Source organism: Rissa tridactyla, chromosome 4, assembly GCF_028500815.1.
Source record: "Rissa tridactyla isolate bRisTri1 chromosome 4, bRisTri1.patW.cur.20221130, whole genome shotgun sequence".
Lineage (NCBI taxonomy): Eukaryota > Metazoa > Chordata > Aves > Charadriiformes > Laridae > Rissa > Rissa tridactyla.
The window spans coordinates 66,001,135-66,020,512 of NC_071469.1; the positions used below are offsets into that span (position 1 = coordinate 66,001,135).

General features: G+C 37.3%; 1 protein-coding gene across 1 annotated transcript in view; it reads right to left on the reverse strand.

Annotated features, from left to right (window-relative positions):
* The window catches only part of LRRC9 (leucine rich repeat containing 9), a 39,529-nt gene that overhangs the window by 18,502 nt on the left and 1,649 nt on the right, over window positions 1–19,378 (reverse strand). Inside the window, 22 exon segments of the mRNA XM_054199286.1 lie at window positions 261–389; window positions 2,271–2,450; window positions 2,902–2,970; window positions 2,972–3,022; window positions 4,252–4,415; window positions 4,418–4,463; window positions 5,440–5,558; window positions 6,537–6,683; window positions 9,206–9,259; window positions 9,262–9,289; window positions 9,885–9,900; window positions 11,609–11,782; window positions 13,082–13,204; window positions 14,518–14,570; window positions 14,573–14,680; window positions 14,682–14,717; window positions 15,485–15,489; window positions 16,150–16,259; window positions 16,777–16,850; window positions 18,190–18,353; window positions 18,881–19,019; window positions 19,021–19,099. Of these exon segments, the coding sequence (XP_054055261.1) occupies window positions 261–389; window positions 2,271–2,450; window positions 2,902–2,970; window positions 2,972–3,022; window positions 4,252–4,415; window positions 4,418–4,463; window positions 5,440–5,558; window positions 6,537–6,683; window positions 9,206–9,259; window positions 9,262–9,289; window positions 9,885–9,900; window positions 11,609–11,782; window positions 13,082–13,204; window positions 14,518–14,570; window positions 14,573–14,680; window positions 14,682–14,717; window positions 15,485–15,489; window positions 16,150–16,259; window positions 16,777–16,850; window positions 18,190–18,353; window positions 18,881–19,019; window positions 19,021–19,099 (2,068 nt within the window).

Sequence of the window (19,378 nt, forward strand, 5' to 3'; positions counted from 1 at the left end):
ATGCCAAAAATACAGTTGCACTGCAAAATAAGCAACTTAAATACTGTCTTCAGGGTATCCTGGACCTACTGTGAGGCATCTGGAAATGGCCATTCTCAGAGCTCAGAGACAAGGTAACTATTGGTTAGACTTGAATACATTCAGAAATATTTTTTAACCAAAAAGCATAAAATCATTAACCTAAGACAACAAAAGAAAACTTTTACAGAGATTAATATAAATGTTAAACTAAATACATTAAACAGCATCAGCCCTAGCACTGAATACCAGTTATTATGACGCATCTGCAAATCCACCTTGTTCTTGCAAATTTGAGACAGAATTTTAGCGCAAGAAAATACACTGAGAAGGGGAGTTTTTTCTTCATCAGTCCTAGAAAAAAACCAACACTGTATTAAGTATATAATATAACTAGACATACTATACATACTTCACAGCTTAGCATATAGTAAATGGCATAAAAATCCTGCTATTCTTGGAAGGGGAAGGTGATATATTAGTATACATAATAATTCATTACTTCTAATAAGTTTAATAATTTGCAAGATTCCTATAGGTCTTGCACACATCAAATTTTTAGAGTTTCCAGTACATAAAACAGAGAACGAAAGGCCTCATTAAAATACTTTGTATGAACTATAGTCTGTTTTTTGTGAAGATATTTATCCATTTTTTTTCAGAAAGACATAATCTTACTCAGCATGTGAGCAACGTAGTTCCACTGTGACTGTGCTGTGATCACGATTTATGAGCTAGATGGTATAACATCCTCTGAGAGGCAATAAGGATTTTCTGCTATACTGTGAACTGAACTAACTAGGCATTATGGTTGGATGCCTAAGAAACTCTGGAGAGGCAGAGGTTTAGCGGTGTGTAATACTCAAGAGTTACCATGTTGACACACAGAGCTGACAGCAAAGACCACAGGAAAGTTAAAAGTTTAATCTCTCTCCTGGTTCCAGCGGGGATAGTGTTAGCTCTCCCCAGGCTCCGGCAGGGAGACAGGTATCCCACCCCATGTGAGCCATGCCCAGCCCGGAGCCAGGAGCTGCCGGGGCAGGGAACTCGCCGCTTGGAGCGGGCTGGGGCGTCCCAGGTCAGGTTGGTGAGCGGCGGCACCACCATTGTGTTTGTACGTTCCTCTGTCCATGTCATTGTTGTTGTTTTCCTGTCCCCTTTGCTGTTCTGTTAAACCGCCTTTGTCTCAGCCCACGGGTTTTGCCTTTTTCTTACTATTCTCCCTCACAGCGGTGGCACGGCGAAAGAGTGGCTGCCTGGTCCTTTGTTGCTGTCTGAGGCCGAACCATGACAATCTGATAAAAACCTAAGTAATAACAACAAAGAACGAGAGACCGGAACTGGTAGCTCTTATTATTTCTTTTTATATCTTAGCATGTATTGAAAAGATTAATGGAAGCTTAATTGGCAGGCCAAATAGACAAGGCAGCATCTTTTTGGATGCTTCCTGGGTGCCCTAATTAGCTGTTAGTTCTGTTTCCTATGTTGGTTTGTTGTTCAAATTATTTGGGAGGTATTCTTTTCAGATAGTACTCTGTTTGCCCGACTTAGACTTGTACAAAATATTAAATTTAGTGTTAAATGATCATAATAAAGCTTTTCAAAGAGACTTTCAATGTCTCAAATTTCTAAGGTTTAACTCTGCTTATTCTAACTGAGCACTTTAAATAATGTTAAAATGTACTGATTCAAAGGGAATAAAGAACAGAGAGAAATATTTGTTCCAGAAGCTGGCTGGGCAATAGGAATGAATGAGAGTCAGTAAAAGGGCTGAGTATTGGCTTTCTTGGCAAAACTCCAGCCAGCACAGCTGTACTGCTGCAGACCGATACTGGCAGTAACAGACAGACCAACAGTGTATATGCACAGCCCCAAGGCTAGGAACTGTCTGCTCCCACCCCTTATTCAGTGCAGCTGAGACAGCAAAATTAAAGCCAGGGCTTGGTTTTTGATATCTGGCACAGGCCACCAATAAATTTAATTGTTAAGGGAAGCAAAAAAGAAAGGAATTATGCCTCAGAGATGTCTTTGAGCAAAAATGCCACAGAGCTTATTCACTTGGTTAGGCTGTGACTACAAAAAGAAGTGAAGGCCCTGTGAGAACAAAGATCCCGTAACATGATCATAAGGCTTCTTACATTGCAAGGGCCTTAGAATTAATAAGGTGCAGGACCAGATTTTAAGCCTTTATAACTGTGGTCATGGTTAGAATGCTTTCCCAAGAATTTCAAGTGCTGATATGTACCTTATGCCATAGGTGCGATGTCAAGACTAAGTAAGTTGGGAGTGTGTTTATGTAAGATGTTTATATCTTCCCTGGACCTTTTCAGCTGGTTCCAGCTCAGGTTGAAGAACTGCAGTTTGCTTAAGCCTCTGATGCCTTCAAAAGCGATCACACGGTTATGGCTCACACCAAAATAGTTCCTTTTGGGCTGCAAGACAACGCAGGTTTGAAAATAGTTGTATGGCTAAAAGTGTTGCAAAAGAAACTTTGGTTAAAGTAATTAGACACATTTAATCTTTAAATAGGCTTAACTGGATGCAGTGCCTGGGACTCCCCTTGCTCAGTATTGGGTCTGTTGAAGGAGACCTAGTGTGTTCCAGACGTGTTACTTTATGTGTTAAAATGAAATGACCATTATCGAGATCAGCTGGGTGACACCACTGTAATATTGTGATTCAAACTGGAGACAATATCAACAAGCACCAAAACCGTGGGCTGCTAATAATATCACAGTATTCCCGATCCTAGTTTAGTCCCCCATTCTGTTCCCCTGTGTGCATCCTGGCCCAATCCTGTCTTGTAAGCACGTCTCACAATGCAAGAATATTTATGCTAGTAAATGTTTCTTAAAAAAAAAGAAGTACAGCTTAATTTCTTACCAGGTCATAAAAATTATTTAAGGAAATAAATTCATTAAAGCTGTTGATAAGCTTTTGAAGTGTTTTTAAGTCTAGAGATCTCCTGCAGCATGTTCAGGCTGTTCCCATTCAAATTCAAAACCTAGGCCAAAAGTAGATCAGAAATGACAATTTTACTGGACATGCAGCCAAATTCTGTAATGCTCCATGGCTTCCTTTAAAATGGAAAAAATTCAACTGATGGAGTGCAAATACAAATACTGGTAAACCATTAAAAGACTATAAAATGTGAATCCAAACTAACATGAAACAGTGAAAAGACAATAAAGGCTATGATGACTCCTTTTCACTTATTTGAAGACTATTTTTTTCTCCAACTTCCCCCTGAAATAAAAGTGACCTGGGTAAGATGGGGAGTCAGACAGTAAATCAGTTCACAGGAGAAGGGTACACATGCTGCTGACACTAAGGACCTTGCAACTCTTCCCTTATGAGAGAGCAGTATGGGAAGAGTGTAGCCGAGCAGACAGGCACCAGATCCTTAGGAAAAGGTAAAGTGTGAGGACAATTGCTAGTACCTCACTGCAAACACAGATCACTGGAAATATAGCACTTTGGTAAAATAAGAAGAGAATTGTTATTCTCTTCTTTCTTAATGCTGCATTGAAACTGTAAAAAAAATGGAAAACGTAACCATCAAGTAATAAGAAATAACACCATTCACAAACTAGAGGTAAAAATGGGACAGTTCAGAAACTATTTCAGTTTTATGTATCAGATATGTAGCAGGGCTACTTCATCAGAAAAGGCAGCTACTGAAGGTGCCACACAATAGTTATGCGTATGAATGCAGTATCAGAATTATGCATATAAATGTCCACCTGAAGAAGCATTTTTCTGTGCAGCTATTATAACAATATGTATTTCCGAAGATAAAATCTGTAGTCTGCTACAGTTTTGATGTTTTTTTTTCCCCAGGCTATGTCAAATCTGACAGAAAAATCTTTTCAAGAACTGGCATAATGGCATGAAGTCAAGTATTTCATAAAATTCAAAGGCAAGGCTGATAGTTTAGGTCGTGTCCTATTCTCAGATGCATTCTTCTGAAACTGTTTTTCATTGAAATGACGTGTCTTTTACACAATAGGAAATCCAATTACGATTCAGCCCAATAATTGTAATTCACATTGCATAATAACTGATAGGCAGAGGAACACAAGTTCTAGTGATGTTAAGTAAATGTAAGCAACATCAGAATCAAGCCTAAATGGAAACATTAATTTTTAAGTTTTGTGTTTGGTTTAGGTCATGGGCCAACCTGAGTAACAAAGTAACGATGACATAATATAGTTATTTTACTGAAAATTTGACAGCGATACCTGACTAAATATTAGCCTTAGCTAGTGAAAATATTTGCTTTTTTTCATTTAAGAAAGCAATCTGAGGTCTGACCTTTACTGTTGGTTCCATGTTCAAAACCTCATCACCATGTTGCAAATCATAAGACAGAATAAATCTTTCTGTGCTCTCTTTCCCTCTTACATAATTATATTGCATGTAGAAAACAGACACTTGTCTTTGAGCTATAAAAAATAAAAGACATTTGAAATTTGTAAACTTTCTGGGTTTTAATTAAATAATAAATTTAAAACAGCATAAATGAAAGAAGTTCAATTAGGAAATTAATAGCAATCATTCAGGAAATCATCTTTCTGTAACACAGATCTGCTAGAATCTGGGTTTAATTGACTCACAATCAAAACACTGCATAACGTTTTTGCTTGTATGGGTTGTTGTGTACCATACAGAACTATGGCTAGAGTCCAGAAAAGTACACCTAAGCACTGAAATTCCCGAAGTCCAGAATTCCCCAGTCCATGTCTTTTTCCTTTCCCCAGAGCTGAACATCCCACTTCCCCATACTCTCTAACAGATTAACTCAGAGTCTGAAATGAGCCCTCCTACCTTGGCACCAAGTTATGAAGTTAGATGAATGACACAGCAGCATTATATGCTTGTAAAAATGAATAGAAGGAATCAAGGAAAAACTTGTTCAGAATACCAGCTGAGAATAAAATTTATTTTCTTTTTTTCAAAACTGCATATCTCACAATTTAAGCCAAACAACTAAAGATCATTTGCTCCTGCAAGACACCATGAAAAAAAGATCCTTTGTACACTCAATACTGTAAGTTTTACTTTCCAAGGTACCTCAGAGAAAGTAGTTCCTAGTGAGAGAAGACTTAGTTTTCTGCTGCGTTTCATTTAATCTGTTGAAACTTAGAGGATCTGTGCTTTCTTTGCTATGCTTTTCACATGTACAAAATAAAAGCCTCATCCAATTCTCACTACAATGAGTGGAAAGTTTCTCACTGACTTCCACAGAAGTTTTATCTGGCTCTGATAGAATGGACAGAAGAGAATCAACCTTAAACCTGGGCTTCTCAGGTCGTGTTCGTAGAACAGAATTTAATTTACCTACTTGTGTTTTTTTCCTCTTGATAAGTGAAATACAAAGCTTCCTTTCTAATATCACAGTAGGAAAAACAAAGTTCAAACCAGTGTAAGGTAGTCAAACTCAGCCATGTATTCTGGCAGGACCAGTTCATGGTCAAACACTAATCACTCACAATGCCAATGGCTGCAGTTCCAATGTTTCTCCAAGTAAGACCATATTTCTGAAGTGGAGGAAACAAGGTAAATATACTGTTGTTTTTTAGCTAAGTTTGGTATCAATTTCAGAATGTTAATAATTCAAAGGTATCTCCTTCCATAAAGATGCATCAGTTTTATTCCTTTCTGCTGTTAGACTTTCTTTGCCATACATACTCACACAGGCTAATAAAGGAGTTTAACTTGGTTATCTAATACCCTATATAGAATAAGCAACTGACAGATTCCAGCATGAAGATTGCAGCCTGACAAAGACCAGCATAGGTCCTGAGAGCATGGACAGCTGTCCTGCAGTGCTTTCATTGCTGCACTGTCCAAAACTACTCCATCATATTATGGTGTGATTACCTTCTAAATTTGCTTTCATTTCTTCCCTTCTAAGAAACCAGAAACAATCCCAGTTGGAATTCCCTGTTAGCATCTGAAAGTTTGAAGGGTATATCAGAGTAAAAAAGTAAAATCACTACTCCATTCCCACTCTGTTCTCTTGCGAAAAAAAAATAAATAGGGTAAGGCAGAATCTATCACTCAAAGGATATAAATGATATAGGGAGTTAATCTGGTTACTTATAACAGTGTATTTCTCAGTAGTACTCATTTTTATTTTCTCTAAAGGCTGTGGATTTTAAGGGTGAAGGTTTTCTCTGTGGTGTATGAATATTGCCCTTTGCAACACTCACTCAATCCCGCTGTACAAAGAGCGGGTATGAAACTGCGTGAAGTAAGCTACTTTTAGTGTGGACTAATGGCTAAATAGCAGTGTGGCACAGCTCACTTTCACTCTGTGAAGGAAATAAGCACAAATATTTATTCAAAGAGGAATCTTCTTGCTTGTTTTGTCTTTGAAAAAATGCACTTCAGCTGAGCAGAGCCTGTGTTCTGATGAATGAAACCTCTTGACAATCCAAAGTCAAAGATGAGTTTAGAATACAAATGTTAACTTAACCTTAACTTTATGCTAACAAGTGCCTACAAATACATACCATTGCCAAAAGTAGATACATCACTTTCTAAGCATTTCCATGGCCTGAATACTGAATTAGCTTCTGGGTAGTTGACTTGATAGATGGGATTCATTGTACATTGCTTGAGCACTGTGTCAAGGAAAACTTTTGCAATTATTGCTTTCCCTAAGAGAGGAGAAAAGACACTGAATACTTCTAATTTTAGCTTGGGGGTGCAGACAGGATAATAGAACAGTTGTGCTTAGTGTAATAACAAGCAGGCTAGATCTTGGGCTGGCAAATGAATGCTCTAGTATGTATGCAATACATATTAATAAAAGTATGTATTTTTATATATATAATGATTCTGGTTTTCTGGTTGTTATGAAACAAATATACTTTGGCAGACAAGATTATATGCCGACAAACTTGCCAGAAGTCCATGCTGACTGCTCTATTGGCCGATGCTAAATGAACCCCAGAAAAGCTGGGAAATGTCTCTTTTCTTCGGGGGGGAGGAGCAGAGGGAGAAGAGGTATCCTAATTTACGTTAAGCCAGATTTCTACAAAAGTCATAAATACTTAATTATCATTAAGACTTCTGTGCCTTTTTCAAATTTGATTGAAATGTGGTAATTCATAAGCCACTGCAATGGCAGCGTCACACGGCATGACTGGTATTTTTCCTTTCCATGCCCTGTCCTAGACACAAATTGACCCAATGTATTTGTGCCTTTACTCACTCATCTAATTACTTCTCACATGAGGACATCTCTAATAGATGCTTCAAACTCCTGCCTGGGAATTATTCCCAGTAGCCCAAGCCTTTTGTGGAGCTTCCTAATATGCAGAAATGCCACTGGGACAGATTTCAGCAAAGTTTCAGAGCTCCTTTCAAGGCTGCATATGCCATCTCATGGCCATCTACAGAATTTACAAAATAACCCTTCTGTAACAGCAATTATACAAGCCATTCAGCAAATATTTCACAACAACGTCTTTCCAAACTTTGAGGTATCTTGCTTGAACAACTTCTCAGTTGTTCAAGCTGCTGGTTTTGCCTTCTGCATTAGCTTACTTATTGTTTCAGAAACTCTGTTCTGGGACATTCACATATGCTTAGACTGTTACAGAGAAGAAAACCTTTTTTTCCTGTTAGACTGCTGCAAAGATTAAAGTGAGAGCCAAGTATCTTTATTTGACTGAGACCATCCCTTAAAAATGTAAACAAATTTAAGCAGGATGAAAATTTAGCCATGAACTATGATAAGGGATGGCAGGCAGGGAAAGAAAAGAATAATCAATAAGAAAATAGTTTATGGTGTCAATATTCCAACAGAATAAGAGATATGGACAAGAAAATCAGATTGCTAGCTCTGTGGGACAGAGCCCCTCCTCCCGTATGCTTATATAGCATTTAACACCACAAAAAGGAATCTCAGTGGGGCCTCTGCAAACTAGCATGATATAAAGAATAATAAAGCAAACCAGCACAATAGATATTGTATTTGAACATACAATCTTGCCACCCAAAATTCTGATCTCTTCTCAGAGGAAAAATAGGCAGGTGTGCAAAAAGTTGGAAAGAAGAAAAGGAGAACAATGGGGACTAGAAAAGAGTTGCCTTGAATTAATTTTCTTACTCTCTATTCTTTTCCTTCATAAGTCAGAATGAAAATTTCCTTACCTGATATATCTCCATCCTTGGAGACATTCAAAGGCTGTCTGGACATGGTCCTGTGCAGCCTCCTGTAAGTGACCCTGCTTGATCAGGTAGGTTGGGCAAGGTGACCACCACAGGCCTCTTCCAGCCACAACCATTCTGTGAGTCTGTGAAAATACTTCTTCTATTCATAATTTCTGACTCAGCATGAAATAATATATTCCATCTGTCTGGCTCTTTTACAGTCTGGAGATGGAAGGGGTCACTGGAACAGGACTGACAGTTTCTAGGGTTATGACTGGTCTGACAATTAGGATCCGTGCTAGAGGGACCCTACATTTAGGGCTAGGTATCTGAAGATACCAGAGATAAACGGACTAGGATTAAATTTAGGATTAAGGACAAAGGAAGCAGTGATTTTGAGTTAGGATGAGGCTTGCAAGCCACGCACTGGGATGCTATATTACTAGAACTGAGACTGAAAAAAATTAAAATCCATGCTATGCTATGTGCTAGCACTGGTAGGAGAACAAAATAACAGAAAAATAATGTCGTGTTCAAACAAATACAAAAGAAATGTATAAAAGTATAACATAAATGGCTGAAGAAACTATTGATCCAATCTGTTACACAGGCAGCAAATACAGATGCTGCGGGTGTTACTGTGAAGACTTCTAAACTAGTCCTGTATCAGCCCCCGCAAACTCTAGTAGGGGGCACTGATGAGAAGCAGTGAGTGAGAAGAGACAATTTGCAACAAAAAGAGAAAGGGCAAGGCAAGGAAAGAAGATAATGAGAAAAACTGGAAAACACTAGTCATGCCTTTGCCACACGTGGTCTAAAGATGTGAAGAATGAAGCAAAGATAACATCAAGTAATATAATAAGGATAGAGGAAGAAAACAGAAGAAAGATGAATAGAAAAATGATGAAAGGAAGGAGAAAAAGGGAGCAGCACTTTTCTGCCTGTTCTCTTCTGTGCTATCCTTTACTAAACAACAGCATTCATCTATCCACAATGCAGCATACTGTATGCACTTCCAGACCTTGGAAACCATCCTCCAGCATTTGTAGCAGCTGCTTTTCCTTACTGACTATCCAGGGTTGCATACATAAGAGAGAGATTCCATCTTTTCATATTAAGAGACTACAAAGAGAAAAAATAGGGAAAGACTCCAGGTTTTCATTATGCTGTTGCAAAAGCAGGCAAAAGACAAGAATAAACATTCTGACCATGTAAAGTTTATACATTGCACAATATTTACTAAGTTTAACACAGAATAATTAACACAAATTTCATAATACTGATGTTCACAGTAATCATGAGATCACTTGCAAGATATTTTTTTTCCTGCCTCTTCATGATCAGTAAGAGTAGTCCCCATGTCCTGTATTACATAAAAAAAAATAATCAAATCTATTTATTTGCCTCTGGAACCACAAGTCTCATCTTTTCTGAAGATCCTTAGCAGGAAGGTAGCAAAAGCATGAGAGGAAAGAAAATGGTACAATGTATGTTGATAGCAGATCCAGAACCCCATACAAATACTACAAAACTGTGGATAACTTATTTTCTTGAAATGTTTTTTATGAGAGTGTCATTTCTGGTGATTTACAACACTGTAGTTTGACTGCCAGCAGGTTAACGTGAAGATTTGATTAATTATTGCTGGACTTCTCTGCCAAAATGAGCATCAGGCCATGAAGTTTCAATTTAAGAACAGCATTGGGCTGATAGTTGCTTCTCAGGGAAGATGCATAAATTGCCTATCACCAACTGGAATGGGCTCTAATACATATGAATGGAGCTGATCTGACTAATCCATACTAGGAGCTAATATGATGAGACAGTTTTTCATGCAACCTGGAGAATATCCTACCAGCATGACACAGAGTGCACCTGAGGAGCTTCCTGAAAAGTTTTGTTCTCTCCAGGTAATATGAAAAGAGCTCCAAAAATCATTAGCTGTACTAATCTGACCTCCCCATGGACCAAAAAAACTTGCTGGAAATGGGTAGTTGAATTGTCTGCTACAGATTCCTACCTCAAATAATTTCAGGTAAAGCTGTAAGTGCGAGGGTCATTTTGTGTTTCTGAATTTATGTGAAGAATAGCAAAGGGTGAACAAATCTGTTTCATGTTTTATTGGAACGGACTAGAAGCTGTGGTATTTCAGCTATGGGGGAAATAAACTGAAGGCATATCAGAAAAAATTTGAAAGTGGTACAATCCATAAGATCATCTCTGCCCACCTCTGAACATTTCTTGTAGCTATGCTGTTTCTGGGTCAATTCATACCCACCCTCCCCACCCCCCAAACTCCCAAGCAAACAAAAAACCAGCTAATCCCACATCCCCCTTCAAAACATGCTGAGCTATGTTATGCCATTAACTGAAATACTGCATTTCCGAATGGGCACACTTTGAATCCCAGGCAATTTTTTTATATCTTAGCATCTAAAATGTCCTGAGGTCAGAGGGCAGCTGCTGTCCCCTCAGGGAGATAAGATTTTCTTTCAAGTTGAAAAGGTCTTCCGGCTCCCTTCAAGCTCTCAGGTCTGATTTCTACACACAGAAATTACACATACATTTACATGTATAAAATAAACTTTCGCATACATATAAACATAGTAAATGCACATAAAAAGATGAAAAGCACTGTAATAATGGTACCAAAATCATAACAATGCAGTCACACGTATCAAGTCAGTGAGCTGCTCAGTATGGAGAGAAAAAAATGGATTCAACAGGAGGTTCTGTCTCATAGCTACAAGTGGGCAACTGAGTGTCCTAAGACCGCTGCTCCACTGGTTAACACAGTTCTACAAGGTGCTTTGGGCAGATGTTTCCCACTGCTTATGACAGAGATCATGGCTGCATCCCAAATCTCAACATGGTTCTTGGAATACAATGAAATAAATTAGTTCAGTCACACAAATTTCAAAACTGAGACTTACCCAAAAAAACTTCGTACTTACATGCATGGATACAAATCCATCTTGTGACTATCCTGACATATGCACATACTCTCCTGTGATACAGATGCATATACATCTAGGTGGGCTTTGTCTTGTTTCTGCATTGTTCATCTACTGCTGGTTTCCACTTTCAGAAATGTGTCCATTCATAACAATATTTATTCTGTTTGCACAACCATATTAGGAACAGATGAGGTAAGATCCAGATTCTAACAACAAAAATCTGAACCAGTTCTCACGCCTAGTATTTTCTACCAAGCTATGGATCTATGAAGTCCAAAAGCGAGTCATAGAAACACCAAGCATAGGGAACTTTGGGAAACTTCAAGCCACCTCTATCTGGGTAAAACTTCTTAATAATCCTAAATTATTTGATGCTTTGCAAAATGTTCCTGTTCTTATAATCACAAAGTTAACTTTGTTCACAGGCCAATGCTACACTAAATAGCTCTTAAAACTTAGGCACTTACTCTGCTACACTGAAAACTTCTTTTTACAGAAATATTTGAATCTTCTTCTTAAATTTCAGCCTCGGAATTTTATTGTGTACTCTAAAGATGGAATTTATTTTCATTTCCATGATACTGTATGCTCTGAAGTCCTGGGTACAGAATCATGATGGAATTATACAACAAGAACTAAACCTGTGTGCAAAAGTGCACAGAGGAGAGCACTAAGTTAATAATATTTTCTTCTTGCACTGAGTTTTTTAGTGCTATCTACATGATTTTCTTCTGTTTCTTATTCAGAAGAAAGAATCAGAAGCAATACCTCTAGCCTGTTTCATTTCATTATAACTTTGTTCTCTCAGGTGGAGACAAATAAATTTACCTTATTTTATTCAAACGTTGCATTGAAAGTTAAGCATCAAATGTCAATATCTAATCATATGTGATTCATTGTGTTCATTTTCTCTATTTGCACTGTCATATTTAAAATCTGTTTAAATCCTTCTTCCCTATACAAATGAGCAGTTCCACTATATTCGCATAAAGCGAGCACAGCTTGCAAGAACCTACAACAGTTTCTACAGTCAAACTTGAGAAAGAGGATGCAGTCCGCTGGCCAGCCAGGAACCTGGGAGCAGAAGCTCACCTGTTCCCTGTGGTACACAAGTCAAATCACTTTCAAAATATGTGGCAATTTTCTCTCTGTCTGACTTGGAAGACAATAAAACTAATAAAACTATTAAAACTAAATAACTAATAAAAATATTGCTCTTTCTCAAAAAGATTCAGTGCTAAGATTACTCCTCCTAAAACCTTTGTTTTGGCTTTCATCCCTACAGGAGTCATTTATTAATTTCTTCTTGCCAAAACAAAAAGATCCTTGGCTTGAGAAAGTGGCGTTAAAAGTAAGCAGAATGATATTTATAAACAACCTCAAATGGAACCTGTACGTACAAAACTACCTGCAGCTCTAACAAACATCCCTGAACACAAAAAGGAGGCATAACTGAGGTGGACAAGCTTGGAGTATTCAAGCAGAAAACAGTTCTTGAAATACTGACAGTCTAAATTTGAATCTTCCCTCAACTGAGCATCAAGGTTATTCGTACAAAGATGATGTAAGCAACTTCTAATGCTTCTTTACAAGTAAAGCTGTGTAGGAACTTAGAATAATCATTATCACTGTTAAAAAGCAATTGGGTACCTTGCTTATTCTTTTATCTTCTTTTTTTAAAATCAAGATCTTCATAAATAGGTAATAAAAAAAATACAAGCAACAAAAAAAATAATCAGTCTTTGTGGGCTCAAAGCTTCAGCCTAGTACACCACCAAAAGAAGGAGAAGGGAGAGAGTGTTTCCTTTCTTGTTAGCTCTCTGCAAACAGAGTCTGTGGATCACTGATGCTTCAAAATACTCCAGGTCCTTGTAATAAATTTGTTTTGTTAAAAATTATTAAGTTGGAATCATAAGTTCGAAGTATTTTTAAAAGTTTACCATGGATTATTTGATAAACCTTCTTCAAAGTGAATGTTTCCCACTGTTTTCAATTGCATCAACAAGAATTGTACTACCAAATTAAAACTTTTCTTCATTTCCACTTGGAAACATTTTAAAATTATGCCTGGAACAACATAACAGGAAAAACTAACCTAATTTTGATTTTTTTTTAAACAACAAATTCAGAAAGATGAATGATAACAGAAAGACATATATTTTTTTTTAAATCTGAAAGACTACAACTGTGGATACACTGATCCTAATATGTGGATATACTGGTCCTATACTGATCCACAACACCAAGCTTCATCCACTTCACCCTCAGTGTTGCTCTGTAATCATTAACTTAAGGAACTCACCTCCTCAAGTAAGAGAAGTTTGCTTTTTATTATTCATAATGTTATCAGTCTAAGTTGCAGAACTAATAAAACTCTGTTGGACTTGGGTGCAATGTGAGGCACTGTCATGAAATCAGCAGCAAGTAACAGCAACAAATTTCACAGTTATGTTTAAATTCTCCCACACCTCCATCACTTGTTCCTCCCTTGAGATGATTGACAGTCTTTCCCTCTCTTTATTAACAAGCTGTAAAACAGTACTGCAGTATATTATTTCCACTCAAATGCAAATTCTAAACAATTTGATTCTTTTGCGCCTGATGCACTACAGACTGTTTGTACTACACTTGTAGATTGGAAGAGTGTTCACTGGTCTTAGATACAAAACCAAAGCAAGAACTGGCCAGATGAGTGATATGCCTTAGCTGTCCTGCAGAACATCAGAGAGAGAATGGACAGCTTTCTGCTCATCAGAAGAGAGCCATCCAATTCTCCCTTCATAAAAATTCTGTAGAATGAGCTTCAGATCCACGCTAGCATCCAACATTAGGTATCACCAATATCCTCCACATGCCCTATCATGAAGGATTCTCTGTGTCTAGACTTTGTGCTGGCCATTGACTTCAGAGTGAATTTGTCTAATGAAGTCCTCAGCCAGCATCAAGAATGACAAGAAGCCATTAAAATCACATTGAAATTACAGGGGGGAAGACCCCCAACAAACAGAAACAAAAAAACCACAGCACTTTGCTGGATCTCCACTGTTTAAAGGCCTAGAAAACTTTTCCAAGCACTGGTCCAATATAACTACTCATCCTAGCTATTTTTGTTCAATCCTTTTCCTATTTACTGAGATTACCAGTAATGGGAATGGCAGCATCTGCTGACTAGAAAATGGCCTGGATCCAATAATTCAGATCACATAACAGCTACCACTTAAATGATATTTGCAGTACTCCTAGTTTGGACCTTAAAAACACAAATTTGAGAAAGGCTTCAAGTCCTGTCATGAATCTCTAACCACCAGCTACCACACTCAATTATTAATGTCTGAAAATATCAGAATACTGTTCTTGTACAATTCTCTAAACATACTCATTCAGTTTTCTGTTCTGGAATGTTATTCTTTCCTCCACTGCATTTATTTTTTTTGTAAGAGTGCCTTTTCAAGACAGGTCTTTTCTGTATCTTCATTATCATGAACTGAATTTTCAGTTTCCGGATTCCTACTCCTTAGAGATTTATTACTTGATTTTTTTACCCAACATTTGCAGTTTGGCCAATTCATGTTCCAGCTGATAAAAAGACCCCATTAGGATTCAGAAGCAAGAGGTTATGTTAAAGTATGGCAGGAAAATTATCTTATGTTTCCTCAAAAGGTAAGCCCTCTAGATGCCTACTAAAAAGTATACCTGAAAAGAGCGAAACAGAAAATTATTTTAATATATTCAAACTCTTGATTGTCAATAGAAAAAGCTGAATTACTTGGCCAAAGGGACAGCTCTGCTCTGAGCAACTGCACATACTCTTTTGTTGTATACTGGCTCATATCCCAGTCCTATTCATATCTATTAGACCATTGTTTCACCCAGGCAGGACTGATCCCTCAATGTGACTTCATTATGATGCAAGTCTCAGCAATGAAAAAAGAATTAGAGTGTACAGTTAAAATGGAAGTGCAGCTTTTCTTCAGACACCTAAGGGCAGGGTTTATTTCTCCCCACATGTGTCATCACTCTGTGGCATAATAATTACTGTCTGCTTTGTGGAAGCAAAGCATTCTTTTTTAAGAGGTAAATCTTCAGGATCGATCAAGCTGCTATACAGGTGAGATCAGGTAAAGCAAAAGAATAAAATCCTCATTCCTTTTGAATAACAAACAAGGATTTGGCTTCCAACTATAAAATTTCCATAAAGCTCTTCTTAAAGAAAACAGCTTAGCTCACTCTGCTACACACCCTAATGTGAATATTATTTAAAATATTCATATATGCACTAACTATAGGCACTTCTGACAAAGAGATGAGGTGACTGAAGTGCATGTCTGTTTCCTAGATAGTACCTGATCTACATATGGAAAGCGAAGGAGGAAGATATGACTATAAAGACATGAACCTGCACTGGCAGAATCCTTGGTCTGTGCACCCTTGATCAAAAGAATCTGTTGACTCTTGATTGAAGTACTTTTAACGGTTCCTACTTACGTAATCAGCAATATTTTTTCAATTATATTTGTATAGACATATGTGCAAAGAGTTCGCTCAAAGTGGAATGCTTACAAACTGCTGTACAGAAATCTGTGACACAGGTCTTTTCATGTTAGAATAACTGCAGTTGCACTGATGCAACTATGGTCTGACTGATCCATTATGTTGCTTATACTTTCTTAAAGGAAGGGGAACATACTAGTCACTTGGAAATCAGAAAAAAACACAACACCAAAACCCAGTAATTAGTGAGCTGGGTGAGAAAGAGCTTTCTAATCTACAAAACACAGACCTTTCAGAAATGTTTACAGTATCAGCTAGAATAGACAATAACCATAATAATCTGGGAACTCAGCAGGAAGGTCCTCTGCAAACACCTGTGTTGGAAGAATAAAAGAAGGAACTTGAAACTCGGTTTACTATATTAGGTATCTTATCTAGTCCACTGTTCTGGACTGGATCTCTAAGGCTTCCTTCTTGGCGCAGTTCCATTTAAGAGCCCATTGGTCAAAGCACGTACCTAAGGCTTGAGACACCAGATGCAAATAATTATGAACCTGGCAGAACTGAAACTGGAAATGGATCCCCTGCAACACATTAAGTGTCCTAGAAACTTGGCTGCTGATTATTCTGAAGAATAATTAACACAAACAATGACATCATACATGTAATATATTATTTTCCATTTCCACCCAAAATGCAGGGATAGCATTTGGAAGATCTCTTTATTACAGATAAAGGTAAACAAGAAAAATTAATAGATTCTCTAGTATCTGTTCAGAAATGCAGGCATAATTTACATTTCCATTTACAACCAAACAGGCTTGATTTAGATTTAAACTAAAAGCCCTTTACGCTAAAAGCAGTGAAAAAGAAAAATAAATATGTGGACAAATCCCACTGATACCTATTTTCTGTCTTCTTTGACATGGCTACAGCAATGGAAAGGAATTTGGGGTAAACAAAGATGAGCTCTAGGGAGTTTTGACACAGACTGGGAGGATCAGGGCTGTGTATATAGGATATGACTCTGAACCATGCAAGTTGGTAGGCAATTTTTATTAGAATGAGAGAAAGATTAAACCATGTACATAAATCCTTGGTAGTAATCAGAATGCTCATGCTTGCAATGCCAGACTGATACCACCTTCCTATTTTTTCTATTAAGTTTCCAGTGAGGTTGACCTCTTGCAAATTTTGCAGAATACGAAAGTGTAGTGAATGTTTTAAACAATACAGTTTTAATCTAATATTGCACTGCAAATGCTGAAGAGCCTGTAGGCTAAGAGGCAAATCATTCAAATGTAAAAACAAACTCGACTGGAGTCTAAACAATGTTAGCCTCTGTTGTAAACTACAGCTTTATTTTGACATGGAAAGAGAGAATGCATTTTGCCTAAAGGGAATTGGCTTGGAAAGCCTTTGTAAATGATACTGCAATGAAAATAAACTTAGTTCCCCAGCCTTAGTTCCACAGCTGTGCATGAGAAACCTAACCCTATGTCATGAGTTCTCATTAGCTTTTGGCTGCAGACCGTGTCTTGGCCTCGGGATGTCATAAGAACTACATCACTGATGTCAATCATTTCTCTCCATGATGACACTGCACTTCTTTGCAGTGAGATGCCACTAGTGTTTGTGGTGTCCTTGCTAATAAATAGTAATTTCTGGAAACGCTCTACTGCTGGTACACTTGTACTTTGTCAGCTGTAATTTCTCAGTCTTCCTTTTCCTTCCCTATCATCACGCCCAGCTTCAATTTCTCTCTTCTCTCGCTTATGGCTTTGAAATGAATTGGTCTCATTCATCCCTATCAGCATCTCCTTCTGCTCTAACTACTTTTATCTTGGTATCATTATCTCCATCTGCCTTTTTTTCATGTACTCTCTCAAGGGAAGGTGGACTGTGCTGCAGCACCTCTGTCTCCCTGTTGGGGTGCAATGACTTGGGTAATTCAGAAAGCTACGTGGTCTTTTGCTAGAAATGGTCATTTACACATTTATTCTCCCTTTACGTGCCAAACTGCTGATCACGGAGTTCTCGCTGGTTCTGGACTAGCCACCAACTCAAAGGTTAGGATGAAGAGTACCAGTTTTGGGAGGAAGGGGAGAAATCAATTTTTCATAGGAGCTAATTTGATATATGACAACATAAGAAAAAGCCAGGACAAAACTTCTCCTGAACAGGATTTAATCTCTCCAAGTTATAAAAAAATAAAAAAACCAAACACTAAAATAAAAATTAAATGGGAAGCCTTTTACATAATACTGAAGTCCAGGCAAAAATCTGCAGTTCTAAGAAAACTAAAAAATCTTTTCCTCATCAAGAATCCTAGAGGTCTTTGAAAATGAGTGATTTGCTTAACTCTGCATATGCAGAAAATCTTGACAGCTAATCACTTCCAAATAATGTTTCAGCTTTAATTCTTATAAATTGAAGTTTAAGATTGTCCTTTCTGTTGTTCAATAATTCTAAAAGTTAGCCCTACTTACTAGACACATTTATATACCATACTATTCAAATACATTAGACAAATTACAAGAAAAGACACCAGACTCACCTCTATATTCTTGATCACGTTATTATTCAACTAAAGTATATTCAGCTTTGTTAGGGCTTCCCAATTTTCAGTCCTGGAAATTTAATTGCAATAAAGATAAAGCTTTTGCAAATTTACACATTTTTGTAGACCATCAATTTTTTGCAATAAAAGAAGGGGTATTACTTTGCAGCACTGACCAACAAAATGTCACTCTCTCTTGTCAAGATGCCATTAGCTTGCACAGAAAATTGTTAGGTAGTTCCAAATAATGAGACCACATCCTCTGCGCAGAATGACACTGATTTAGAAAGCTTTTCAATTAAGCCAAAAATGAAAAAAAGGTAGCAGCTACAATGGTACATGATAAATGTCTTTTAAATACAGTATTATTTTCATTAAAATATCTTCAATCTAACCAATTTCCTGGAAAGGGTTTCAATGTAATTATTCCAGTTTTAAAAAATATTGTTTCTAATGATAGAGAAAAATACCCCAAAATAGGTTTTAAATTACAAAAACTGTAATACATAACAGACACAATTTCATCCATATCTAAAATGGAAGTTTTGGATACTTAAGTGAAGAAGTGCCAGATCCTGACTCCTTCAAATAGTGCCTTCTTCCTGGAGTGTTTGTGAAAGAATACAATAACCATTGTAAGGGACTGGGAATTGACTAAAGTTGGCTAGTTAGCTAACTCATAGTTAACTTACCACTAAACTGCATTCAGCAATCCACAGCTCTTTGAGCAAGAAGTACCCTAGGTGTGAAATATTTTCAATACTCTGTCCAATGAGAATGACAGTAGTTATATTTGGGAAATATTTCATGTCTACAATTCTGGGATAAACCTGAGAAAAACACTTCCAGTGCTGTTGTTTTTAGTCCCCCTTGATCAATGTTCTCATAAGACAATCCATGACGTGTACTGGAAATGAAAAGCAACTATTATTCTCTTTCTGTCCGTGCTGTAAAAAATACATTATACAGTAGAATGTCTTACTGTCATTACAGTAAATTAGAGATTTACCAGTTGTGTCTTTTAAAACTTCCTCTGCAGTAAAATGTGTTGCAATTTTGGTCACGTTCAGTATATAGAGATTAAGTAGCTTTCTTCTGCTTCCAAATCACATTTACATGAGTGCTTCATATCACACCTCAGAATGCATCTTCAATGTAAAACAAAATAATTTTAAATTATGCTAAT